We start from the raw sequence: 27,777 nt of genomic DNA, 5'->3' as shown, positions 1-27,777 counted from the left end.
AGCCAAAGTTTAGCAATTCACCAGCCGATTGATTAGTGCTTCAATTGTTTTACCAGTCCCAACATTTCTAATTCAACACAAATAAAGTTCCAGTTTCTTCCAAATCAAAGGTAGAGCAGCAATGACTTGATTTTCTGTAACATTCTCAGCTACAATCAATGTACGAAGATTAAAAGTACGTAATGAAGAAACTGCTGACATTTTTCAGAAGCCTCAAGAGATGTACAGTATAATGGGTAGCTTTAAAGTGTGCACCGGTTTAATCTCATAAATCCTGACTTAAGGGAGCGATGTGTACATTCAGTCTGTTGTTTCTTCCCTCAGGCCCTCCTGTGAATGTCACCTGCAATATTTTCATCAACAGCTTTGGGTCTATTACAGAAACTACTATGGTAAGTCAACAACTTTTACATTTTAAGAATAAAACTTTATTAAAATAGATTCCTAGATATTAGTAGTTGTAACATATCGGTATTAACCATCGCTCTATCATCTCCCTTGTTAACACAAAGCAACTCTCAACCAGTTCTTTTCTCTTCCTCGATCTTCTTCGTTATTAATCCCCATACTGCAGAAGCCTCTCATTTCTGTTTCCTGGAGCACAGCAGCGCAACCTTCAGAGACCAACGGGTCACTGACATGCTGATAATGAACTGTCCACTCAGCAATTAAAATGAAAAATTGAAAAACTGAAATGAAAGAGAGAGGGGAGTGAAGAGGTCTGCATTGATAGTGTTATTGCTGCTGGGTCAGCGCAATACAGTCGTGAACTGTTTAAGGGGATCTGAGGGAGTTCCAGAGCAGCAGTCCTCCCCGGTTACAACCAGGACGACAGCACTCGTGATTACAATGTGCTGCTGAACCAAAGTCAGTAAAAACCTGCAGAAAGCTTAAAGAAATAGCTATGAAGGCCAGTTTGAAATATTAGAATATATAAAATAGAGGATGAATCAAAACTTTTGCACAATTCTTTATATTTTAATATTCGAATGAGTCATGGATGCAGTTTTCTAAATATTACTTACTGCAACACATGCGATACTTGATTGAAAATATTCCATCCATTAGCATATCTGCTAATCCCTGTAGGGTCACGCCAGTTCATGACGGGGCATCCAGCCACACATATTTGGTTAGATATAAAAATATGTAGTTAAACCCAGAATAATTCATACTTCTACTGGATGTAGAGTTATAACTATTTTTCTTCAACTGAGTCTTTTTTTTTCTTATAGAAAATGAGACAAGTGTCTCTCAAAAGACAATGAGTCTCAATTTTGGAAAAAAGAAAGTCTGGTTTTATTTACATTTTATTAGTGTATACCCTCCTCAGTTATCAATAGAAAATATAACTATTGCAAGTCCTCTTGAAATTGCTGATATGCTTTTTGTGTGTCTACTTTGTTATTTTGATAATTTCTCTTTGGCGAATGGCTTCTAAGATTTTCATTTATTTAGCTCCTTTCATAAATTTTATGTCAAATTCAAGTCATACAAATAATTGTCAAATAACAAATAAGTGCTTCCCTGTCTAACCCAAGCCAATTACCCATAACTTCTCGTTCCAAATCCAGATTGCTAATCCAACTTTAGCTGCCTTACAGTCCTTCACTATTTTATACAAGATCTCTGCAGAGGAAGAAATCACACATCAAAGCGTCTGCAAAATGCAAAACTTCACATCCATTTGCAGGAATTACTGCATATATAAATAAGGACAAACATTTCTCAAATGGAGGATTGGTTTACAATCTAGTAGCAAATCGCAAACAGCTGTATGTCAGAAAATTTACCTTGGGGAATCACAGTCTATTGATTTTCTAACATCAAAGAGATTAGGCTGATCACCTGTGGAATCAAAGACAATGGGCGTCTGCAGCGTTATCATTTGACTGCGGTGTTTAAACGGGATGAGCCGCATGAATGAAACAAAACAATATTCCCTAATACTACAGGGACTCCAAATTATTAATATTACTGCCAGTGTTGGTAAAAATAAAAGGTTGTTCTCAATCTCCTACTGGTATAAACAATTTCGGACTTAATTGTGCAGTGACCAGATTATTTTTTGGATTAAAAAGGAGGAATATCTTATAAATTGATGTTTTTTTCATATAGCTCTGCCACATTTCCACAGGATACCAGTTAAATTTATAATGCTCCTGAATCGTTTAATTAAATGAAAGTCAGAGACGCTTTGATACAAGTGATGTTTACAACTGCTGTCATTGGTTCATTGGGTTCAGTGTTTATACAGTATCATTTGTAAAACTGTGTTTTAAAATTATTTCAAATGTTTTTCTTGAAAATGCCAGACATATTTTACATTTTTATAATAATTTTCATCGATAGCTAAGTCTAATATGCTTATAACAAGTAACATGGTATTTGTCATTTTTACATCTTTAAAATTAGCAGAAAAATCCATCTCTGCTTGTCGTATGTTTTCCATAAACTACCCTGAGTTCTTCCACAGGACTACAGACTCAATGTGTTTCTACGGCAAGAGTGGAACGACCCTCGGTTGGCGTACAGCGAATACCCGGATGACTCCCTCGACCTGGATCCTTCCATGCTGGACTCGATCTGGAAACCTGATCTGTTCTTCGCAAATGAGAAGGGAGCAAATTTCCATGAGGTCACGACCGATAATAAGCTGCTGCGGATTTTCCATGATGGCAGAGTTCTTTACAGCATCAGGTGAGTGAAGACAAAACATAGACAGCAGAACCACTGGATGTGGATGTGTAATTAGAGACCAAATTAAGGTTAGGTTCTTTATTAGTCCTTTTTGATTTCACATTCCAGTTGGACTGCCTTAGTCATATCCTTTTCCTTCACAAACATTTACTAAGTGACCAAAGTCAACTCTGAGTTGATTGCAATCCCACTCAGTGTCATGTGAAAAACAGCTCAAATCAAAAATGCCACTCTGTGCGGTCCAAAGCAGGCAGCAAAGAAATCCCATCATGCAGAACATCTCGACTTCTGTGGCTTGCCAAATTTCCAAAGACAAGCACCCTCTGCATCTGTCCACTCATCAAAAGGGATGGAGGGAGCATGGTGAAAAAGATTTAATGAAAATGCCAAACAGAAAGCGTGTGACAGGCTTTGATGGAAGTTTTTAAATGACACTCTGCACTGGGGAAAGGAAATCGTACCGATTTGAGAGTAGCACCAGAGAAGAGGATCTTATTTCTAGTCATGACATGAATGTCACAGTTAAATCTTTTTATCTATTTTCTGTAACTCTTTTGTTCTGTTTAATGTTGAGTGGCAGATGGATATTGGTCTGGTTCTTACTGGGCAAAAAAAGCAACACACACTCCTGACAAGTCACCGGCATCACATTTCAGATTCAAAACATTATAGCTGCCTTGTTTTCCAAAGGTAAAGATTATTGGCTAAATGTATTGATTCCCAAGGGGTTAAGCCAAACATTTAAGTACGAGATGAATTGTAAAGTGTACAATAAATATGTAAATGCATTACAAATTTTTCTACTATTCTTCAGATTTTTCACCCACTAATATTGCAGTAGTACTACAAATAAAAAATATGTGAAGTTGGCTAAGAATACTATTACCAAGGCAAAAAATAATAAAACTTCATGTTTGTTAGAGAAACTTTTGATTACAATCATGGAGATAAGACACTTCCTGTAGTTTTTGACCTGATTTTCACACACTGCGTCAGGCGCTTTAGACCTCTCCAGATTTTTCAGGTTTCAGGCCTGTTGCTAGGAAACAGAGTTTCAGCTTCCTCCAAACTGGCTTGGCTACATCAGGACCTTCAAATGCTTCCTATGAGGTCACTCCTTAGATCCCGTGGCTGCTTTAATGCATCCTCTGGATCATCCAGGTAGTCACTTGCAAACTTCAGAAGGGCCTGGACATGAGTTGCCATGACAGTGTAGTGTGTTGCTATGGTAACATTTAGCCCCTTCTAAATGGGAGTGGATTTAACAGTTTCTTCCACAGTCAGTCCCAACCAGACTTATCAAGAGATTTGACTGGCAGCAGCATGTAGAAAAAATAAAAACCCATCTGCAAAGTATTAATGGGAATTTAAACAGAATTATGTAACAATAAAGTCACAATTTTTTAAAATTAAGTACAGTTTTAAATAATGTATAAACACTAGACCTGCCTTTTACAAAGTGCAAAAAGTCATTCCAAAGCCACCAAAGAGAAAACTGATCTCTACTCATCTGATATTTAGAGATATTTTATTTCTATAGAATAATGTGAGAGGAATTAACAGACATCTTGAGTTTCTTCCATTTTCTAGTAATTGAGCTGTTGCTCACTCACCAACTTGTTTGCTTATTCCAACCTTGTGCAGCTCTACAGTGTTGTCCCTGATGTCCTTAGACAACTGAAGTGATTGGAGTCTGATTAAGTATGTGGACAGGTGTTTTGTTTTGTTTTTTACACGGGTTACAAATTCAAACAGGTTCACTTAATACATGTGCTTAGTGGAGGATAGGAGAGCTTCTTAGATGAACAAACAGGTCTGCTGGTTGGTAGGTGATCAAAGACTTATTTTGTACATTAAATGCTAATTAGTTATTTAAAAACCAAACAATTTGATTTAGATTTTTTTTCTCTCACATTTGTGGACAAAAATTGCAAAAGTTTTCACTCTTTTTAAAGAAGAAACTCAAAAATATCTTCCTCACTGCAAAAAGATCTTTCAGTTTAAAGCAGGTGGTTATTCCTGGATAAAACACTACTTAATGTCACCAAAATGAGCCATTCTCAACTTACATATACCAGGTTTAAGCATTACATAGGGTTTAGAAATAATGACACTCACAAATGCACTGATTTGAAGGCTGAAGAGAGACAAAACATTTGTGTCAGGATCTCTCAGATCAACGTTCCCAATCCACCGAGCAACTGAGCCGTCACATATCTGATTTGCTTCCTACCTGCGTTTGGTAATTATGAATCAAATTAACCTGAAATACATGACACTATTTAAGCAGTGTGTGAGAATTCAATCAGTAGGGTATTTGTAGTTAGTTCTTCTTCTACAGGAAATGATATTGTATCATCATAGCACATTATCAGATGGATGCGAGTGTGTTTATTGCTGGAGGCTCTTGTCTCGCCTCTGGGCAATGCATTACAGTGGGTAATTACACAGCTTTCCTTCAGTCAGACTCCTAAATGGCTTTCTCTGTCTTTCCTCTCTGAGAATCCTTGAAGCCATAAAGCTTCAACTGCACAACAAATGAAGTCAGGATGCCTACAACAATTACTTCTCATTTACTTTGTGGTGCAATGACTGAACAAATGGTAACTCAAGATGTTTTCCAATCTTCTGTCATTGAGGGATGTTTACCTCTTGTGCCTTTTTTTCATTAAGACTTTATAGACATTTGCATTCCGTAAAGTGGTAAGCAAAGTACATTTGTGCTTATACAATTGACTGTATTTCAATCTTACTATGTCTCCTTATGTCTGGAATCATTTCTCTGAACTCTTTAAAGCCTTCTCATATTCCCTATGGCTCTCGATCTTTTTTTCCTATCTGTTTCTGTCTCAGGTTGACTCTAATCCTGTCCTGCCCTATGGACTTGAAAAATTTCCCAATGGACATTCAGACCTGCACCATGCAGCTTGAAAGCTGTGAGTTTTCATTTCTTCCTCTTCCTTTATTCTCTTACATCTCTTTTTTTTAATCTCTTTGGTGTTCCAACCTTTCCCTTGCTTTACATGGCTGTAATCCAAGGAATACTAACTCTGTATGACAGTGTTGTTGTTCCAGGGTACCTTGTTTCACAAGTTGCCATAGTACAAAGTTGATTGCAAAAATAAAAGCTCAAGGTAATATTTACACATATTCTTGGAACAAAGTACCATGTCTAAAGGAGTTCACTGTTTCTTAAAGAATAATGCCCGTAATAAATCTGTCCAAAAGAAGGAGAGTAGCAGAGTTTTTAGCTACAGGAGTCCCATGCAATCTGGAAAAATATTTGTTTCCAGACTTTAATACTTCCTCTATATCATTTCTTCTTTCTCTGTAACTTTCCTTTCAATTTCCTCCCTTGTGTCCTTCTTTCCTCCATAGCTTCTTTGTATTCTTCCTTCATTCCTTCCTTCGTTTTCCCTTCTGGATTTCCTTGCTTGTCTTTCTTTTGTTACTTGTGTCCTTCCTTCCTTCCTTCCATCCTTCTTTCCTATTTCTAGTCGTTGATTTTGCAGGTTCCTTCTGGATTAAGTAGAAACATCTACCAAAACTTTGTAATGAACTTTAACACAAAGTCAGAATAAAATAAGAGAATGAAAGTAAATATGGAGGTTAACTCAAGTCAACAATGCAATGAAACGTGAGAAGAACCAGTCAATTTGTTATAAAAGTAAGAGTCGTGTTACTTCAAAGTTATTTTAAGCTATATATTCAATTAGAATTAAAAAGTAAGGTCCTATAAAAGTTACCAGAAGTTCTATTTTTTTAAGTTACTCAAGTAAATGTATGTAGTTACTAAAATACTCTGTGATTAGGCACTTAAAATCCCATAAGATGAAGAAGGAGGTAAAGGAGCATATATTATTTTTAGCAGGCCTGGTAATGACGTGCTACAAAAAAGATATATTTGTCTCCTACTTCAAACTTACAGTTCTGACACTTTTTACAGGGCCTATAAAATCAAAGAAACTGAAGATGAGTTCTGGACATTTCTTTCAGACATTCTTCAAAATGGGAAACCTCAGAAAATGCAACATTCAAATAAGGCAGATACATGTTGATATCTTAGCAAATGCCAGCAGGAAAATAGCTAATATATTAAAATTATTAATGTTTTTGTTACTTAAAAGATTGAAACAGTTGGAACTGTTACAAATATGGTAAGACAAGGGAAAAATGAATGACTGATGATGTTTTCATACTATTTTACACACAACTGGAATGCTTAAATGTGGGATAATTTATACATTTGAAATATTTTCAAAGGTTACTGCACTGAATAAAATGGAATAAATGATATTCTCTCTTTTCAGTCTCTCCATATCTTTAGCAGAGATAAGATCTGCCCTTATGAAACCAATTTCCAGGATATAAATAATAAAATTTTATTTCAGTGTCCCTTTTATTATTATGTGACTCACCACAATGCCTAGAGGTGATTTAGTTCTTTATCACAGGGAATTTAAGCTTAGCAAAGGGTGAAACGGACAAAGAACCTGTGTCATAAAGTTATCTCTGCAGAAGGATGTTCCACAAATAAGGAGAGCTGGTGGTGTTTCTTATATTTTTTATCTGATCCAATAACAATTTGTTTTGGTGTTTGTGGAACTGTCCTCCACAGTCTCCAATAAGCAATGTGATTTATTTCTGTAATTAACACAAGGACAAACAATTCAAAACAAAAATAGCACAACAGATGTGAACTTTGCCCTGTATAGCTGCCATTATGACTTGTTCAAATTAAACTCTTATAAGAGGCCTCTAATTTTAGGGTCTGACTCCCATTTCATCTATTTCTCAACTCGTCTTTGTAAGTGTTGTGATGTATTAGTTCTGAAAAACTGAGACGTTATAAAGGCCCTATTAAAAATCAAGATATAGGAGCTGCTAATCTATGTTTAAAGTATTAGCAAGACATAATAAGCAAATTGTATTGTATTTTTAAATTAGATTATATTTTTGTTCTTTAATAACCATCATTTTTTTCTGCTGGGTCTCTATTTATTTATTAAACATTGTTTTATTTCAAGGGTAGTTTTTGAGTATAATGAGGGAAACTATTGATCGATCAGCTTCTTAGAGGAGAGTTTGACTTCTTAGCCTTTTTATATTTAAGTAAAATTTTAAAATTAGTCCATAAAATTCAGATAATCTCATAGTAAATCTTGCACTTTTACTCACTTGTATTTATTGACAACAGTGTAAGTATTCAGTGTTGTTTTCCTAATCATCAGTTGTTTATCTTTAATCAATACTTATAAATTAGAATCAGTTCTTGTTTTACTTTAGTTGCTTATATTAATTTTGTTCCTTTGGTTTTTGTTAATGAGTAGTGAAAATATACTGATTAACTGGTACTTGAGTTCTAATATTAATGACTCCAGGTTCTTGTCATATTTTTATGGTAATTAAACAACTAAAATCCGAATTGTGCTGAATATATCAATATCTTCTTGTGGTTGTTTTAGTTTTAGAGCAAGAATGTTTTTACGCTTGAAACAGATTTAAATAGATTGATGAAACTGTAGCTTAACAATGTAAATAAACAAAAGGTGAAATATTTAGTGTATAAACTAAAGGGAACATTGTGGACTTTAATGGCGTGTGAGTGTGTTTTGATTTGAGTTACTATATCACTTTCTGCTGCCATTAGAGGAGAGGTAATCATTTCTGATTAAAGGCCCAGTGAGAATACTTGGCCTTGTGTTGACAAGTGCTAGTATACCACCCAAGGGTGCAATCACCTTGGCTGGAGCCTAACATTGAGAGGACATTATAGGTTTTACTGTCACTGCTGAAAATGTGCCTACACCATCTGTTAGAGTGGAAAAAACAGGTTTAATCAACCAGATTTCAGGAAGCCAGATTTTATGCCACTGGTTTATATAGATATATAAAAAGCTTTTCCTGTTCTGACACATCAAAGCTCCAAATACTTGAGTTGTTAGCATTTAGTAACCTTAAACCTACTTTCTATCTTCAATGATTGATGAAAAGGATGGAAGAGAGACTGAGACGGTGGCTGTGAAGCATTTCACTTGATGAATGGCTTTTAAACATAAGAAAGTGGATGGCATGCGACGAATGGACCTTGCTTCACTATCCCAGACATTCTGGCTCTGGAATTTCTTTTAGTCTGCTACGTGAGTCGGTCATGTTTGCCAAACCTTACGGTTGTAATTGACAGAAGCAAAGCAGACCGTTGTATTGTTTTAGGAAGGCATTGGCATTCTCCTCAGTTGTTGTGGGAGGATGTGTGAATGACAGTTCTTCTCAAGAACAAAATAAGTGTGTTTTTGTGGAAGTGTTTCTCAGACGTGAGGTGCAGCGTTGGATGTAGCATCTTGAATAATTGATGTCTTTGCAGCTCAGGCCCTGAAGGTTCCCAGTAGATATAAGTATTGTTCAGATGGAAGTCTGCGGAGTTTCATGCTGCATGCATTTTTGCCACAATACAAACTGCACAGTTCTGAAAACACGCAACATCTTAAATAAATGGGTATCAACAAGTACCACATATCATTGCGTTTTCGGTTTGTTAGCAAAATGCAGGATAATTCTTTTTGGCCAGTGTTCTGCATAAGAACTTCAAAATTAATAATTTTATCATTTAAACATGCAAGGTGAAATTTCATTTGAAAGCTTAAAGCAAAACTATATATCTTGAAACATTTACATTTGTTGGTTATTTTTTTTTTTTCGTAAACTATATAAAAGAAATAATGAAATATTCAAAATGTTACATATTTCTACTGAATCTTTGTTTTGATTCATAAACTGCCTTAAACGTTTTTGCAAATGAATTAGAATGAATTTCCTGGACTTAATATTTGAAGTATTAATTTATATGTTGTAGTAAATGCATTATTCATCTATTTGAGTTGAAAAGTAAATTGTGGTTTGGAGTACTTTGATTTATCAACAAATTTATTCTTATTGGAAGTAATATTATATTTTTTAAATCGCTTTAAAAATCTTAATATTTTATTTAGCACTTTAGCTAATTTTGAAAATGTTTAAGACCCTTAGCTTCTCTTAGTTTAATGCTTCCAGATAAATTCTGAACCACTAATTTACTTAGCAGTTAGTTTTAAATGAAGAGGCTTCTGGCTGAAGATTATTACTGTGTGTCACTTTTATTAAGGCTGCAAAGACATCACACGATCATGACCTTAATAGCAGCTCAATTTCAGCTCAATATTGAAATAGAACTGTTAATTTCAACAATATAATTGAGCTTATATTAAGTAGTTCCTTAATATAAAAGGAACTACTTTTATATTAAATCTACTTGTTCTCTTACATTTCTCTCTAAATCAGTCCAGTTCTTCTGATCACTTTAACCTATTTTGTAATCTTAGAACAGTGGTGGTCAACACACCTGAATTAAATGACGGTTCATTGGTGGACCTCTGTAACTATGCAGCCCATGTAGCAACAGGGTCATTAACGGTAGTTGGGGAGGATTTCTGCAGCTAATTAAGAGATATAAACTGTCAGAAAAGCAGATAAAGAGGTAGTTATTGCAACCATCTCTTCTTTTAATATAGCCATCATTGGTACCAGACTTAAAGATCCAACCTGGTGAAAAACCTTCAATTTTCAATGTCAGAGGGTTTCCAGTTGCCTCGCCAGACCTTGGAAAATCCAGTGGTAATGGAAAGTCATGGGGCAACACAGTCTGCAAGACAGCATCCCTTCTCTTGTCTGTCTTCTCTGTTTACTGAGTTGTGTCTGGTTAGATAACCAGTACTGTCAGAAGAAGGATGGATGATGTTGAGCTGTGTTGTAGGTGCACTTACTTAAAAAACATGGACATATTTATTTTCTCATAAAGAGAAAAACAGTTCTCTCTGGGTGGAATATCGTCTGTGTCTGCTTTATGTCCTATTATCCTCTTTCACAGTCGGTTACACCATGAATGACCTGATCTTTGAGTGGCTGTCTGACAACCCTGTTCAAGTGGCTGATGATCTCACACTCCCACAGTTTCTGCTGAAAGAAGAAAAGGACTTGGGTTACTGCACTAAGCACTACAACACAGGTGAATGAATGAATTCCACTCAAAGTCTTAAAAAAGCAACGACCTAGTAAAAGCCAGTATGGTGTGCATCTCCTTTAATACATTCTGCACTGATATGGTTACATTGACTGTAGGAGATTTATTTTGCTTACCATTTTTAGCTTTTATGGTGCCACAAGCAACAACTTCGGTGTATTTTGTGTAAAAAACAAATACAAAGAAGAGCAATAAGTCTGAGTTTAATATTTTATGCTGTTCCCTCAGGTAAATTCACATGCATTGAGGTGAAGTTCCACCTGGAACGGCAGATGGGTTACTACTTGATCCAGATGTACATCCCTTCGCTCCTCATCGTTATCCTGTCCTGGGTGTCCTTTTGGATAAACATGGATGCTGCGCCGGCCAGAGTTGGTCTGGGTATCACCACAGTGCTGACAATGACCACACAGAGTTCTGGTTCTAGAGCTTCTCTGCCGAAGGTAAGCCTGCAAGACTGGCTATATTTCTACTGGATTCTGGTTAAAGTACATGAAAGTAGCCTGAGATATCAAGACAAACTTGGATGGAATCACAGTAATGCAGACAAAAGCAGCACAACTGTATTGCAGTAGTTTAAAATTTTGCCCACAGAAATTAGTGAAGTAGTTTTGTAAGATGTTGCTGTGATCAGTGTTAGGCACCGCTAACTAAAAAGTTAGTAGGGCTAATCCTAAAGCACTAATCACAAACTTTAGTTCTGCTATGTTTAGCAGAAGCTAATGCTAATGCGACAACTTCAATTAAAATTATATCTTGCCTTTAACGACCACAACCATGGAGTACCAATGTAATTATGACAATATAATTTACATATTACATAATGCCCTAAGATGTTGTATTTATGCTTGCTACTATCCATGTTTTATTTTGTTTCTGTATTCCTGGTTTGAAATAAAGTTTTTTTTGGGGGGGAAAGAGAGAGAATATGAGGAGAGGAAATAGGACTTCTGCCAGTACTTCAAAATAAGAGCATGAATACAATTGTCTATCCACTTGATAAAATCTTAACAGTTGGTAAGCAAAACTTGAACACAAATGTTTGTCTTTCATCTGAATGTTTAGAAAACAATCAAGTAAATTTGTGCTTCAGATTTTTCTGTGAAAATTAAATTCGGGGTAGCTAAAACGTTAGCAGAAGCACAAACGAAAAATTAGGGGATTAACTGGTTGTGACTATATCTTAAAGCAAGTTAATCTATTTGGTGTTGCATTTGGTTATGTTCTATTATTTCCTGATTATACCGGAGGGCTCAGAGAGAAGGCAGCAGAAACTTAATCTCAGCTACATACATGTAAAAGTAGCTGTACTTTTGATTTAAGAAACAAATTTGTTATTAAATCAGTCAGAGAAAAATGTACTTTGGCATGACAAACTTTGAAGAATTTAGTCATAATTTTGCATAATTTAGATCCTGTTAAGAGATGATGACAGAAAATCATAATGGATGCAGAATTTCCTTTTCTTGTTCCAGTGCTTGCTTCTTTAACAGCCAGTAAATTGCTGCCTAATTAAGTGAAGCCTCTATGCATTGGTCCCGTATTACTGATGTGCTTTGGCATGTCGTCTTTTATGAATGACACAGCTGGGGCACTCCCCGAGTCTTGGCCGTGACCTGTCTGATCGCTATGTTTCAGCTGCCCACAATTCACTGAGTCATTTCAATTCTAGGTCATCCCAGACATGAGATTCGGTGCAACCCACAGCTGAAAAACGGGTGGACTGTGAACCAACCACAAATTTTCCTGCAGCCTTATTGATTGGCTCTTGATTATCCTGTCGTGTTTCCTGCTCTCAGGTGTCCTATGTGAAGGCCATTGACATATGGATGGCAGTGTGCCTTCTGTTTGTGTTCGCCGCCTTGCTGGAGTATGCAGCCGTCAACTTTGTCTCGAGGCAACACAAAGAGTTCATCAGGCTGAGGAAAAAGCAACGGCAACAGAGAATAGTAAGTGTAAATTGTGCAGGAACACAGACAGCTGAAGGATGTCTCCAGGAAATAAACCATTCAAGCCATCACAAGATGCAGCTGATTCCTAAAAAGTAGGCACAAGATAAACCACACACATTCAGAAGCACATCACCTTGTCAGCTCCTATAATGTTGACTTGTGCCTCTTGTTATTGTGGCGTGCTATGTATCCTGGACCTGACAACATCAACACGCTACAGCTGGCTGTCATATTACATGAGGAAGATCTGCTCATCTCAGTGCGGCTCATTTTCATGTTGAGCACTGGCCTGTGAGGAGCTTCGAGAATCTTTATTTTTGTCACGCCATTTGATTCTGAGAAACAACCTTTCCATGACTCTAGAAACTGGGATGCAGTGGTTCCACTACACGGCTTCATACATTTAAATGTTGAATATTCATAAGCAGTAAATATATTATTTGCAGTATTTAATGTCAGGCTTTTGTGGCTCTTTTTGTATTAAGAAGCACAAACATGACGTTAAAACAAGGTAGAGAAACCTTGTTTTAAAGGTTTACACTCATTTGTAACATTTGTAACTTAATGGGCACAAAAGATTAAAAAACAGTTTTTAGAATGGTTTGAAATTTTATTTAAATCTATTGGTCATTCAATGTAAAAAAAAAAAAAAAAAGCATAATTCAGCCATAAAGCTCCAATTGGTGCATCTGTAACCACTTCATGAATTTGGTGCAACTTAAGATTTGAGTATATTTTCATCATCTTTCTTCCCCCACTTTTGTATTGTTGTAGTATTAATTTCATCCTGTTTTATTTGTTTAGCTTTTTAATTAGATTAGTTTCTTCGTGTTCTTAGTTTATGCTTTAAATGCTGGTGAAACACCAAGTAGTTGCAGTTGCAGATATTAGGTGTTTTGTTGTAACATTTCCATTAAATGTCTTAGTTTTGATTAAGGCCTCTTTTCTCACACAACAATACGCCTACCATAGTGGATCCAGCTTAAAGGCAGATAAATAACAAACACTTATTTTTCCATAGACAAGACATCTTGACAATCCCATTAAATGGCTTGGAGAGTGGGCAGCCTCAGACGTGTTCTCTGTAAATGTAGTAGAGTTTACTGGGCAGTCTGCCATCCACCATCCATACAAAGGAGAGAAAGTAATGGTCTTTCAGGGAAAAAGATGTTTGATGTTCACATCAGTAGCACAATTACCCCCCCAGAGGTGTTTGAGGTCACAAACTATCCATCTGAGAGGTTTCGACACGTGACCCGATTAGTTATACTGCAGAGAAGTTGTGAATTAAGTGGAGAGTGCAAAACCAGACAAACATAGGGTTAACTAAATATTCTGGCTTGCCTTGTTCTTTAGAAATAAATCAAATATTTAATCTTTACATCCAATTATAGTCTTTCTTAAAACAGTTTGCATTTACTGCATGAAGAGTATTAATTTTTCCTTCGAGACCTTGTTCCTAATCTCAAGCATAGTCCACACGTAGCCAAATATCTGGGAAAACAAATCAATTTTCATGGGCTTTGCCTTTCATCCACATCAAAATAGCATTTAATTTTATTAAAAACAATTATTTATAAAAACTCCGACCAAAGTGGAGATTTGTGAAAAATGTATTCAAGGTTCTGCGCGTTACAGTCTGCTACAAATAATGCGTCAGTATATCCACATAGTTACTTTGACACCATTTCCAGTCAACATACGCTTGTGTTTTATTAATTCTATATTCTAATACGCTATTTAAAAGTAGCTCAACCCAAGTAGCTCAATTTTATGTATGACCATAAAATTAACTTCCTGGTGCCATGTTTAATTCCTAACAGGAAGTCCTGTTTTTTTTTTGGTTTGTTTTGTTTTTTTAAGCAATCTGATTGGCTGACATAGGTTTCAGCACTGCTCTACACTGCCCCCTGTGGGTTTGGTATGTTTAAAACAACACTCAGAACCCAGATTTGTGCAGGTTCATGTGGATGAAAATTTAATATTTTTTTAACAATGTGGCAGAAATATTAGTACATATAAACACCTGGTTAAGTGTGTACAAGGGCTCAGATATTATACTGAATCATTGCCTCTTTTGTATCTGCTGTTTTGATTTGAAATTTGCATCCAGAAGGCACTTAAACTAAATAACTAAATTAAAGTTCAAGTAAAAGCAGTAACATTTCCCCCCTCTTGTGTTTTAATTTTCCTTTTCGATGGAGGCAACTGGCAGTAGGGCTGCAAGCGTCGAGTCTTTGCGGAAACCCAATGACATTCCTGGTAACAACTCAGCCTACAGAAATCTGAGTCAGCATTGCAGCGCCTGTGCAAGGGTAAAAAAAAAAGAAGAAAAAACGAATGAAGCCCGTGTCAACCCTGACCTTCCAACCCAATTTCTGTCTGTGCCTCCAGCCACCCAAATTGATTGTGTTGTGAAACTTTTACCTCAAACATGAATTTCTCCTGCCGTATTTCTCACAACCAAACCCACGTCCATTTTCATGAACCCTTTGCTGCTCACCTTCTGATCCTGCATATCAGTATTTTACTAACCTCAAATTTCTGCCCCTTATTGTCCCTGTGTTCCTTGTTAAAATAGGTTAGACTTCTTCTTGCTCTCTTTCTTATTTTTCTTAAGCCTCTCAAAGAATTGTGGCATTAACTGAGACAGCTGTTTCTTTTGCTTTTTTGCTGTTTTTGTTTTATCTCTATATTGAAAACATAGAAAGATTAAATTAATACTGTATTACTGAAGCTTTGTGGAACGTAATTGGGTCATTCTCTGAATTTGATGTATTTTGTGTCTCACAGTTTTGTCTCAAAGATTTTCATATCATGCAAACCGTATTTTGCATTTCATTTTAAATGCAAAATGTATGTAATTTTTGTACAGTTTAAGATTAATTACTGCTCTGACTGTGTTCTGCTTTCAGCAAATAGTCATTTGCTAAGTCTGTAAACTCCAGGTAATGATTAATCGATCACTAAATTATTCCAATAATCAATTAATCATGATTAATTTGATTAATCGTGTCAGCCCTAAAAACACTTCTTCCCTGTGTGACATAACAAAAACTGCTAAAGAAATCAGCCAGTATATTGGGGGGGAAAGTTGTGGACCTCCAGGAGTCTGTTTCATCCTTCAGTGTAATTTCCAGGAGCCTAAAGGTGCCACCTGCACTTTTCCAATAGTTATGTGCATTATTATTTTCAGGAAAGAAATAGCATCAGGGTTCACAGAGAGGAAAATATGTTGGTGTTGTTGCTGCTATGAGAACGGAGCTCAGATTACAAGCAATAATTATCTTTGGAGGACCGTACTTTTACAGTACATGACATACTGTATCATTTAAGAAAGAGTAGGAGGAATAATTAAGCTGTGCTAGAGGAGCAACAACTCCCTATAGCTTGGCTGCATGGTGCAATTTGTCTTTTGGATATCATACAGTAACCATAAAGTAATTCATAACCACTCTACTGCGATAGAATGAACTCTATATGACGTTAAACTAGCAGTTTTGTATAAACTCTAGAGATCGGAGCGGTCAGTTATAGGGAAATTGACTTAAAGACAAATTTATCTGTTTAAATAGAGTAGAGTCAGTTCTCATACACATTAGTAGCATAATATCTGACGGGAGCTTTCAGTGTCTCTGTTCCAAGTACGTCCAGAATTTGGCAGCTGTCAGTGTTGGTGAGAGAGAAATGAAGCGTTGAAACGGTCGGATCAGAGCTTTCAGAGGTCTTCGGACTGACTGCTAATCATCCAATTTAGATCACACATCTTCACTTCCTCCCGTTAAACTGAATCTCTGCTAGTGTCAGAGAGGCTGTCAGAGTTAAGCTGCGTGTCTATAAATATTCACTTCAAAGGGCAGAAACAATGTTTCATTCACTGTAAAAAATATCTGTCTTTAATTTAAAAAAGCATGAAGGCAAAAGTGGAATCATTGCCTTGTGCTTTATAAAACATTTATAAGATCAGTCAGTAGAAGAATTTGTAAACATCTGCTCGGCATATTAAGGAAGATTAGCTTTGAATATTGTGTTTCTAATTAAAGTTTCAGATCTCAAACTCATTTGGCAATGTTTTTGTTGTCAGCTTTTTCCTCTAGCATATATAAAAACAAGTTGTTTAAAAATAAGCCATCTATTAATACACTTAATTACAAAACCAAACAAATCCAATAAAATAGATGTGCTGAAATAAGAAGTTGCTACAGATTAGCTGGTCAAACTGAACTCAAAATAAAAAAAAAAAGTTTGACTAAATGGACCCAGTCTTATCAAGCGATCTTTAGTTGTAGAATTGGGAGATTCTACAAGTGGCCTTGATTCTACAACCTTAAGGTTGTAGATTGTGATCAGTCAAAGTTTACTTGTTGTTTAAAGTAAACTTTGACTGATCTAAGGCTAAGGCAGTAGGCAACTGTGATCCATATCCGACTTTTTTATAGCAATCTCAACGGCCCATTTCTGATCTTTTCACCTCCAAAATATATCCAATCTGTGCCACTCCCATATGTGGCATTCGATAGTTTTCAAAGTATTTGCAGTCAGAACGGTCGTGTCACATTTTATTTGACTTTTACATCATTGATGTTAGACATGCTTTACAATAGTGCATTCACACCAAATGCGTTTTGTGTGTTAAAAATATGTCCAGAGCTTCAAGTTCACTTGACATTTTGCTCTACACCTAGTGATTTGCGCGCCTGATTTTCATTCAAAGTCTATATTGAGGCGCTTCGAGGGCACGTAAGATGTGTTAAAATCGCTCTAAAAAATCTGCTGTTTCTATTGCTGGCCTATTTATCGGACGTGCTTGACCCATCAAAATACTCCAAACACTTTAAAATTGCACCGTGCTAGATGCAAGAAATGCACCACGATGTACCGCCACATAGACTTTGAATGTATGCTAGACACGGAGATCTTGTTTGGTGTGAACGCACCATAATTCTGCACAGGAAGAAGCCAGACATGGTCAATTCAAACATCAACAATGGTTGAGGAAAGCAACCGTTATTTTTCTTAGCTTTCTTTGCAACAATACTGTCTACTCTCATTCAACAACTTTAAAATTGCTGTGTGACATCTGCGTTTTTCTTTTGTGCATTCGAATTGCTAAACCGTTTATATTTGTCACCTTTCAGAGTTTTTTTTTTATATTATTATTATTATTATTTAGAAAATGCTTTCACACCAATTTTTACTGCTACAGTTTTGAGCAACTTGTTTCCAGATACATCTGGTGATCCCCTGAATTAAAAGTACATAGAGAAAAACCACTAAAAATGCTTTTTCTCCTGTGTTTGTTCCGACAGGAGGAGGAACTCATGCGGGAGAGCCGAGGATTTTACTTCCGTGGTTATGGACTCGGTCACTGCCTGCAAGCCAAAGACGGGACTGCCGTGGAAGGGCCCACAGTGTTCTCCCCTTTGCCCCCAGTCACTATGTACGACGGTGAAGTCCTTCACAAGCGTTTCGTTGACCGGGCTAAACGGATCGACACCATATCCAGAGCCGTCTTTCCCTTGAGCTTTCTCATATTCAACATCTTCTACTGGGTCACCTACAAAGTGCTGCGACACGAGGACATCCATGCAAACTTGTAAAACGCTTTCTGCTGACATTATGTTAATGTTTTTCTCAGAACCAAAACTGCCTGTTTGACCCGTTACAGTGAGTAAAAACAAAAGAAGTATGAAGAAGCATCACAGCTTCTCAAAGCCAGAACTAGAAATGACAGAAGCTTTGTGCTCAGGTGCGTCTTCAGGATCTCAGACGTGAAAAGGAAGGAGTGGCTTCTCGCTGGTGTTATTGGTCACCTTCTAGTATGTGTGTTTGTTCGAGTCGTTTGGATCAATCAAAATGGCGCTAACAGCTGTGGGTTTTATTTCAGATGATGGTTCAAGAATTTAGAAAAGTTGATCATGCTGACTTGAATTTTGACTCTACGCAGCTTTAAATGAATGTTTTTGACAATTAAAAGTTAAAGGAAAATTTTTTACAACTTTAGATTATCACATTGGTATATGGGTGATGGGGAATTTGATATTTATGAATATTCAATAAGTGACGATAATTTGATTTTAAGTATGTGATCAGTAGATTATGTATGTATGTATGTAAAACAGTGTATTAAAATGTATATAAACAAAGCTGTTCAACTGCTCAAAGCACAAATATGTATTTCCTTTTGTCAAAATTTAAATAAATTGTTATTCTGCCAGGAACCAAGATAAGATTTCACTTTTCTTTAATCAAAATATTCAGTTGATTACTTTAAAAAAGAAGAGTGCATTAGAAACTCAGTCACATCCTGACTGCGTGACGCACAATTACTTTCCTATTTCAGCCCACTAATAGCTCCCATCAGCCCAAAATTCCCAAGAGGGCACAGAGCTTAAAGTGAAAGTAGAAACTAAATTCTGAAATGCAAATATTACAGAAAACAGGTAGTCCGCTCAAATCTGCAGCTCAGAAATTTGTGTGTGCAGTTTATATGTGACAGAGCTCTTGTTACATGGGATGGATGGGAGCTGCTTGTTTATTTTCCAGTGTCAGGGGAGGATTTGAGGGTGTGGGAATGCAAGGGTGAGATGGGGAGGGCAGAGAGGGAGGACCAATGGGTTTTTTAATGGGAAATCAGAGGGTTGTTTTATCAACTAATGAGTTTGAAAAGGGTTTGGTGTTCCACTGCTAATGACAATGAATTGAGAGAGGCAGCTGGAGCCGACTGTCCTTTTCTCTACAGCCCTAATCAACTCCTCTGTATTGTTTGGCTCCCCTGTCAATGAGAAAGAGTGTTTAAATCTGTCACTCCACATGTTTAGTGTGTTGTGAGCTCATACTATATTTTAAAATGCTACTAAAATCCTTGATTCTGCTAATGCAATTGTGAACTCGCTCTCTTATAATTAATTTGGGATTTTATGTGATGGATCAACACAAATCAGACCATTTTGAAGTTTAATGAAAATTACATATGGATTTTACAAATAAAAAAGTCTGTGAAGGCCTCAGAGGATTTTTAGAGAACATTAGTGTACAGAAAGGATCGTGAAGTTCAAGCAACACACCAGACCAGTCAGGAATGAGTATTAAAGGGGATTATCAGGAGAAATTCACATTTTATGCTGCCATTTGAGTGTCTACTGCTTCTAAAAACTACCCGTCTTTTATTTTTATTTTTTATTTTTTGGTATTTGTAAAATGAGCCATTTCAAAAACATCATTACCTAGCAACCCCAGCTGATTTCCAGCTCACTTGGTCAACTTTACAATGGCTACTGGAAAAGATAAGTGTTTTGTTGTTGACTTACCATTCAGAAACCAATTTCTGGATTTTTGTTGGTTGTGCAGGAGGCTCTACTTCTGCTTTTCGAAGATGTACAGTTGTATAATTACTACCGTAATTGTTGAGTATGGGGGCGTGACCAACAGCAGCTATTTTGGATTTAAAGTGACAAGAGGCCCTAAAATGTGTGTGAGTGGTTGTGTGTCCTGTATGTCTCTGTGTTGCCCTGCGACAGACTGGCGACCTGTCTAGGGTGAACCTCGCTTCTCGCCTGGAACGTAGCTGGAAAGGCACCAGTAACCCTCCCGACCCCATTAGGGACAAGGGTGAACAGAAAATGGATGGATGGATGGATTTGTTCTTTACAGCTTAAGCAGATTTCTCAAAAAGAATGTGTGTGAAGGGATGGAAATACCTAAAATATTGACTGCAGCACATCACTGGCACTGATTCCCCCACATTTTAATCCCCAACTTGAGGCAATAGATTAAAGTTAGGAGAAAAGGCTTAATTTCTTACCTTCTAGGTAACAGAGAACCACCACATTGTTTTCAGCTTGGCTGTTTTTAAAACTGGCCTCTAGCACCTCTGATGCTCATTAGTACTTTCCATCTAACTTATTTATGCCAAACAATAATGAAACATGTACATAACTAATAACTCTTTAACTGGAAAAAACTTTCATTCCTACCAGGTAGCTGAGCTGAATGTTGGTCAAGGTGGGACCAAGTCAAAAGAAGATTTCCTATGGATTTTTATAGTTTCAGAAATGGCAAACTAGTTAAATGAAATCTTTCTAACAAACATGTACATTGTCATTACATTATAAGACATCAGTATTATATCTGCTGCTCAGTCTGAATTGTTTTCTCCCATTTTGCACCAACAAAACTCTCCAAATCAATTTGTGAAAAAAATGTATATCTCTCTGAGGTTTTTTTGTTTTTACTTCTTATTGTCACAATCTTCTCTCCTTTGATAAGCAGACTTCATGAAAACATCAGTAAAACTGGATTTCCAAAGCATGTTAGAAATCTGTGTGCAGATGCATTCATGAAAATTCCTGACACAAATCCCAAGAGGGAAGTAACTTGAACAGACATATTGACCACCATTATGAGTTAGGACTTGTAACAGAGGACATCAAAATGAAAACAGAGCTATCAGTGATTTATAAACTGGTCCCTGCAGAAGCACTGGGCAAAATGAAGACATGAAATATTCATTGTTCCAGCCGGTCTTAGATGCCTCCAGTGCTTCTTTATTTGTAGCTGCTTGTTTGTAGACAACATCAAAGGAATGCACAACAATGATGATGACTCAGATGTATTTTTAAGACAAACAATTGTGTAAAAAAAGCTCCTTCAATGAGCCATAGAGAGCTTTCATTGAACAACTAACCATTATATCCCAAGACATTTCCTTCCTGTCTGACTCAGGAATAACCGTCATGCTCTCCAGCTTCTGCTGAATCCCAGTGGTTTCATTTTTGTTTGCTTAGCAAGAGATTCTTTTTTGACTGTTATTTGGACTTCTCTACAGTAACTTTAACTTCAACTTGACAGGTACAGAAATATAAGCATTGTACCAGAAGCTCCTGAGTCAAAAACCTGTCCTGTTATTGTAAATTTCAAACTGCTAGACAAACGTTATGACTAGGGGTGGAAAAAAAAAAGCTTTGGAAGAAAATATTGGCTTCTTTTGACAGTGATTTATTGAGGGACAATGCAGCACATGTCACCTTTAAATGTAAGTGTAAACACAGGAAATTACTTGCCCCGAGTGGTTTATAAACCTTGTGAATGTCACCCAGAACATTGAAAAGCAAAGCTGTCGTACAGGATGTGCTTCTTTTGCCTGCTGGTTTCTAAAGATGTTTCTTCTGTGTGGGTGGTGCAGGGGTTTGATTCAACATCCTGTCCTTCCAGAGCTAAATCTGATTCTATAATGGGGTAAAAGACAGTAAAAAGTTTCTGTAAGATGGATAAATCAGAGCTTATTTCAAATAGAGTCACAAATATGATTTTATCATATTTGTGTTTTTGAACAAAGTTGTGTGAAATATTGCAAGTTTGTTATACTTTGAGAGTAGCTGGGCATACAGGACAATTGGTTGACAGGTCCACATCTAGTAGTAGTACACTCCACAAATCCTTCAACTATAGACAAATAGTAAAGAAAAAAAACAGCATTAAGGGGAAACCTAAAGAAATTCCTTTTCTAATTTGCCACAAAACAGCAAATATGTGGAAGAAAATTGTCATGGTTTGAGTCTTCTGTGTGTTTTATTTTGAGTGTCTTTGTCTCTGAGTCTCCATGTTGTCCAGTCTCCCCTCGATTATTCCCAGGTGTGTCTCGTTCCCTGATTCCCTCCTGTGTATTTAGTGTCACCTGTGTCTCTGTGGGATCCTCGTCGTGTTTGTCCAGTACCTGTTGTCACGTTTGAGAGCTTTTGCATCCGCTCTTTGTGCTGTCTGGACTTTGGTTTGGGATTTTCTGGATTTACTTTCGTCATTAAACATAATTTCATCTCACTCCTACCTTGGTCTCAGAGTTTGCCTCCACCACCCTCACCGCAGATCATGACAAAAATGTTTTGATCAGCTGAGATTAGAATTAAATGCTTAAACATTTACTATTCTGTGAAAAGTAGAAAGAAACTTGTATTTTCTAAGAAACTCAAAAACGTTTTCTTTTTTTGACTCTCAAGGTTAAGTAGAATTGTAAAATCATGCTTCACTACGGGCCTGTGATCTTTGAAGAAGTATTTTTCCAGCATCCTGTCCACTCCATCTCATTTTCCACCTTGGCTCAGATAAAATGCATTAAAAGGTCTCAGTCATTCCCCTCCCACCTGCACACTGACATATAAATAGGACACAGAGTGTCACTGCCTCCACTTTCCCTCTCTTTCTGCAGTTTCAGTAAACTGAGGATTTTCTCTACCATTATCAGTCCCATCCATGAGACGCAGTCATCATTATCACAATTACCCTGAAGACAAGTTGTAACGTTAATTTATTAGTTGTTTTAGTGTTGCAAGTTGACCACAAGAAGAGATATTTTACAAGAATAAAATCCATACATGTTCACACTCTAGGGAGTTTTCTCTTTTATGCGAAGACATGTAAATTTCTTTGCTCAAGGGGAAAAAAAAGAAACATGGTGTGTAAACTCTGCTGACAGCATCTCAGTTTTCTTTTATACTTGGATTCTGCTTGGTAACATTTCTAATTCATTCTTTTTGTGTGAAGCAGAAGAAGTATAGGATATTCCTGCAGAACTGCTTTGCTGACATCAGTTTTCTGCTTGCCTTTCAAATTGCCTTTCAAATGTTTTGGTGAAATTTCTTTGAAATAACTTTTTTTTCAGGAAAACAAGCATAAAATTTAACCTTGAGGTCTCAGTTGATTTTATTAAACTAACTCCAGGAAACAACTGAACTCTGGGACTTCTTCCCTCGAATCAAACCGTGTCAGAAATTCTTGCGGTGCAAGCAAAATTTTAAAAACATGAAAACTTTGCAGTCATATGATTTTAAAGGTCATCCTTTAAAATACTTCACATTTGTCTCCTCACAAGCCTGTCAGCTTACAGTGCCTTGCAAAAGCTATCATTCCTTACATTATGGTCCAACCCCAGACGTAAGTGTATTTTATAGGAGATCTTATGTTACGCGCCAACGCAAAGTACTGCATTGTGAAATATTAAGAAAATACTCATGTACAATGCTTAGGAACAAAACTCTGAAAATTGTGCCATGCATATGTTGAAGAGGAGCCACTATTGTGATTAACATCTTACGTTTCTTTAACATAAAAAGTATTCAAAGTCAGCAACATAACGCAAACGATTTTCTACTGTCGCTAACATGCTTGTCCAGCATGTAAGTGAATGACTCGATGCAATCTGCTCAATTTCCCTAAATAGAAAACTTTACATAAACTGAGCTTAATGCACTGTTTTATAACTAGGATCAGGTGTATTGAACTGAGTTGATTTTCTTTAGGAAAGCACCCAGAAATGACAGGTTGTGACTAAGCACTGTATAAATCAACTGAATTGAACTGAACAAAACATCTTGAATGGCCTCTGCTATTAAGTAGGAACACTAAGTTTGATTCATGAAACCAGACACCAATTGCTCTTTGTGTTTTTTTCATCTTTGTCTTTTATTTATTTACTCTACCTAAGATATGTGTTCCCGTCTTTAAAAAACACCCTAATCTTTCAAAAGTTAAGTGGACAGCTGATCTTTGTCTGGAGGAGCAGCAAAGAGTTTAGCTTCTCCCATATAAAGATCTGAGCACTTCTGACTGAGCTGAACTGCATGAAACACTTTGTTCAACATGTGTTCAGGTCTTTTTTCCTTGGAGTGAATAACTTTTCTGTCTAAGACTGTTGTTGGATTTGAAGTGCAGCAGGATGTGATGTTTGGAGAACATCTTTTCAAGTTTCTGAAGCAGTACTACAAACATCACCCAATATGTCTTTCTTTGTTCTTCTTTTTCTTTCAGAATACAGCTTTAAAATATTTTTCTCCTTTCTGAAGATGTGTTGCCTGGGCAGAGTTCTTTATAAACCTTTTTTCTATATCAGTACAAACAGCCATGTAGAAGAAAGCAGCTTTTTTTTATTTTGTTTCATCAGTTTAATACACCTTCTATGTCCATTGCTCTGTCGTCCACTTCTGATACAGGTCTTCATTGATGGCTTTTCAAGGGGAGAAACAGTTTGACGTTGCTTCACAAAGATTTGCTCGAAAAGGAGAAAATCTCTAGAGAGGAAAATGAGACTGAGATTACAAAACGGCAGCAGTAGCTCCTACAATGACTTAATACAACCAACATGTGAATGCAGAACAAGTCAAACCTTGAAGCAGATGAGCACAAAACAACAGCAGAAGCCACTCTAGTTAGTTATGAACAATAAACACATCTTGCAATTTATCAAAATGGGCAAATCAGATTATAAGAATGAGTTTGTGCCCTCTGAGTCTCAATTTTAAAAGACTTTCTGAAGGAAAAAGGAGATACAAGTTAGGCTGGTAGGCATGAATCAGAATCAGCAATATGTGTTGCAATAACTCTTAAATGAGTTTAGAATAGCTTTTGGATTGTTTCACCTCTTGGAGAGTACAACAAGTAACCCACCATTCTTTCCTCTTTTTAGAAGATTTGTGTTCTCTCTGAATCTATTCAATATGATTTTGTAAGTTATAAAAACTTTCAAAATCCTACAGTTTGATTTGACATTTATTGCTTTTAAAGAGGGAGAAATGTGCTTATAAACGTCTTACTGAGACTAACCTGCAGCAACACAGATTTTTCTTTCCACTTGTTCCTGATGATCCTTCTTGTTTTTGCCCTATTTTCTTCAGCCAAGTAAGGGGCTGTTGTGAGAAACATCTAAAGCCTCCTGAGCTTCTCCTGTGCTGATCCGGTTTCAGCACTAACCTTCACAAAACCTCCTGACAGCCATTGTAATGAGATGATCTGTGTTTCCCACTTAATCTGTCTGTGATGTCAATATTTTGGCTGTTCAGCGTGTAATCACGCAGAATAATAATGCCAAGGCATTTCATGTTTAAGCACTCTGGGTGTTTAATATTGATCATGTGTCATTACCAAAGAATATATCAAAATTTTTAAGTAGTTGGCTTATTTTCTATTGCAGAGCCTTACTATGTTTTGCATTGGATGACTTTATGAAGAAACTACAGTCCAGCAGGACTGAGATTGGGATTTTTATGATTAGGGTTACTGTTAATTATCTCCTATTTGGATGTTGCAGCTATATTGTTTAAATAGGTATTGTCTGTTGTTGCTGTTTAAGTACTTCACTGTCTTTTTAGCTGAGTCTCTTGTACTGCTGTCTTCATAATTCAGACTCATCAGATTTAAATGTCATTGTCCAGCCTGGAAATGCTCATTATAAACCAGAGAGAAAATCTGTCTTCTCTGCAAAATTATCAGGGCAAATTTGCATATCTTTAATACAGATGTCATTTGCATCTTTTTGCCGTGCACTTAACACCAGTAACAATAATTTCTATTTTTGGTAGGGCTTTCAATTTTACTCCTGATTATTTCAGAATTTTGCTGAGCTGTTCTATTAGCCCTGGAGTGCAGTATAATGATTTACAGTTGCAGACAGCAAAATAACCAGCATAGTTGTTTAATGTCTATATCTTTGGTTTTGGTTTACATACTAAAAGCTATGATTATAGAGTCTGCATACTTTATATTGTACATTCTGAGCGTTATTGCAGACCCCTGGTACACAGGAGGCTTGAAAAAGCTTTAGTTTTCTGTACCGTGCATGACATTAATATCATAGTTATGGTACATTTAGATTTGCACACAGTTCAAGCTGCAAGTTTGAAAACCACTAGTAGGTTATTTGTGAATTGCAATGCAGCTTATTGCTGCTAGCAACGCTAGGCACAACAATGCATCCAATTTTTCACTAAAAATGTTTATGAATATATGTATATGTATGTGTAGCAACCAAAGTGCAAATAAACTGTTTGTTCCATTAACTTTCAATATCTTTTATGTGTATAGCAGCCATTTAGACGTATAGTCACATTAGAATAAGTTTATGATTTTGGTTCCCAAATGATTAGCATAATGTTAGCCACACTTACTTTTACTCTTGTAAAATCCACTTTGTGGATTGAAATAATCTCAAACTGTTGCTATAATATCACTGTATAAAGATACTTTGAAAACAAGAAGTCAAACTACAAGTTGTATGGATACTTTCTTCTATTAGTAATATTTTTCAATCTTGACTGAAAACATATGTATATTTAAATCAGTAAAATGAAACAAAGTATTGTCAGTACTTAGTAGATTTGATTCTAAGATCCAAAGCCCCAATCAAACAGCTATATAAATGCATATAGCATATCCAAAAATAAATTTGCTCCAATCTCCTCTGAAAGGTGACACTGGTCCTGACAATTCGGAAAGGTTATTTTTTCCAGGCTCATTAGAGGCTGGCAAATGAAAGTCCCTTTGTTAAATATCACCAGGGAATGCTATGGAGAATGATAATGAATGTCTGTGATGTTCCTTCATGTTGCCCTTTCCGTTTTAACCGTACTCTCTTTCAGAGCCAGACCCAACCAGTGCTGAGCCTTCAGGATGTTGTCAGTCTGTAGTCTCTTCAAGCATACACAACGGAAACACATTAATGCTCCAAATCGTAAGGCAGGTGCATTTGTAGTTTGATTCAGTTTTCAGAATAATACAGCTAAGCCTCTATTGTTTTGACCTACATTTTCCCATTATGCTGGACTTAAAAAACTTTCCAACTCCTTCCAATCTAAAAGGCACAAAGAAATAAACTCTCTCACCACATTAAACACTGCTATCCATGCTGAAAAAAACCCTCTGGCAATGCTTTTATTCCATCTGTGACTGATCCGCACTAAGGTGACAGAAACACTTGAAGCATTTTAAAAGTCAGAACCCCTGCAGTCATGAGATTCTTGAGTGCATGTCCCTCAAGGGTTGGCTTGTTGCTCTAATGTCTAATTCTTCACTGTTAGCATGTCTCCTTAGTGCTGAGGTGGGGATTCAGATGCTGATAGAAAAAACCAAGATCAGCACCATCCTTCTTTGTCTGCTGAATCCAAGAGATAGACCCTTGACTTGTGCATTGTGTGCCTGGGGAGTTAGTACCTGAAAAAAAATGTTGCAGGCAATAGATTAAAATCACAAAAACAAAAACACAACCCAGTTTTGTATTCATGTGCTCTGAAAATAAAAGCACCC

The 27,777-nt window shown here is 36.6% G+C and overlaps 1 protein-coding gene across 2 annotated transcripts in view; it reads left to right on the top strand.

Moving 5' to 3' along the window:
- The window catches only part of glra4a (glycine receptor, alpha 4a), a 48,043-nt gene extending 29,105 nt beyond the window's left edge, over positions 1 to 18,938 (top strand). Inside the window, exons 3-10 of one of the 2 annotated variants that reach the window (XM_044127176.1) lie at positions 325 to 392; positions 2,477 to 2,700; positions 5,554 to 5,636; positions 10,604 to 10,741; positions 10,985 to 11,199; positions 12,556 to 12,711; positions 14,913 to 15,023; positions 18,018 to 18,923. In XM_044127176.1, coding sequence (XP_043983111.1) covers positions 325 to 392; positions 2,477 to 2,700; positions 5,554 to 5,636; positions 10,604 to 10,741; positions 10,985 to 11,199; positions 12,556 to 12,711; positions 14,913 to 15,023; positions 18,018 to 18,308 — 1,286 coding nt within the window. In that variant the 3' untranslated portion in view covers positions 18,309 to 18,923. Of the gene's footprint in view, positions 1 to 324; positions 393 to 2,476; positions 2,701 to 5,553; positions 5,637 to 10,603; positions 10,742 to 10,984; positions 11,200 to 12,555; positions 12,712 to 14,912; positions 15,024 to 18,017 lie in introns of both variants that reach the window. The other variant, XM_044127175.1, reaches the window with a different exon arrangement.
- Positions 18,939 to 27,777: the final 8,839 nt, after the last annotated feature.

Source organism: Gambusia affinis, linkage group LG09, assembly GCF_019740435.1.
Source record: "Gambusia affinis linkage group LG09, SWU_Gaff_1.0, whole genome shotgun sequence".
In the NCBI taxonomy this organism is placed as follows: Eukaryota; Metazoa; Chordata; class Actinopteri; order Cyprinodontiformes; family Poeciliidae; genus Gambusia; species Gambusia affinis.
This window is presented reverse-complemented; position numbering and strand designations above follow the sequence as displayed.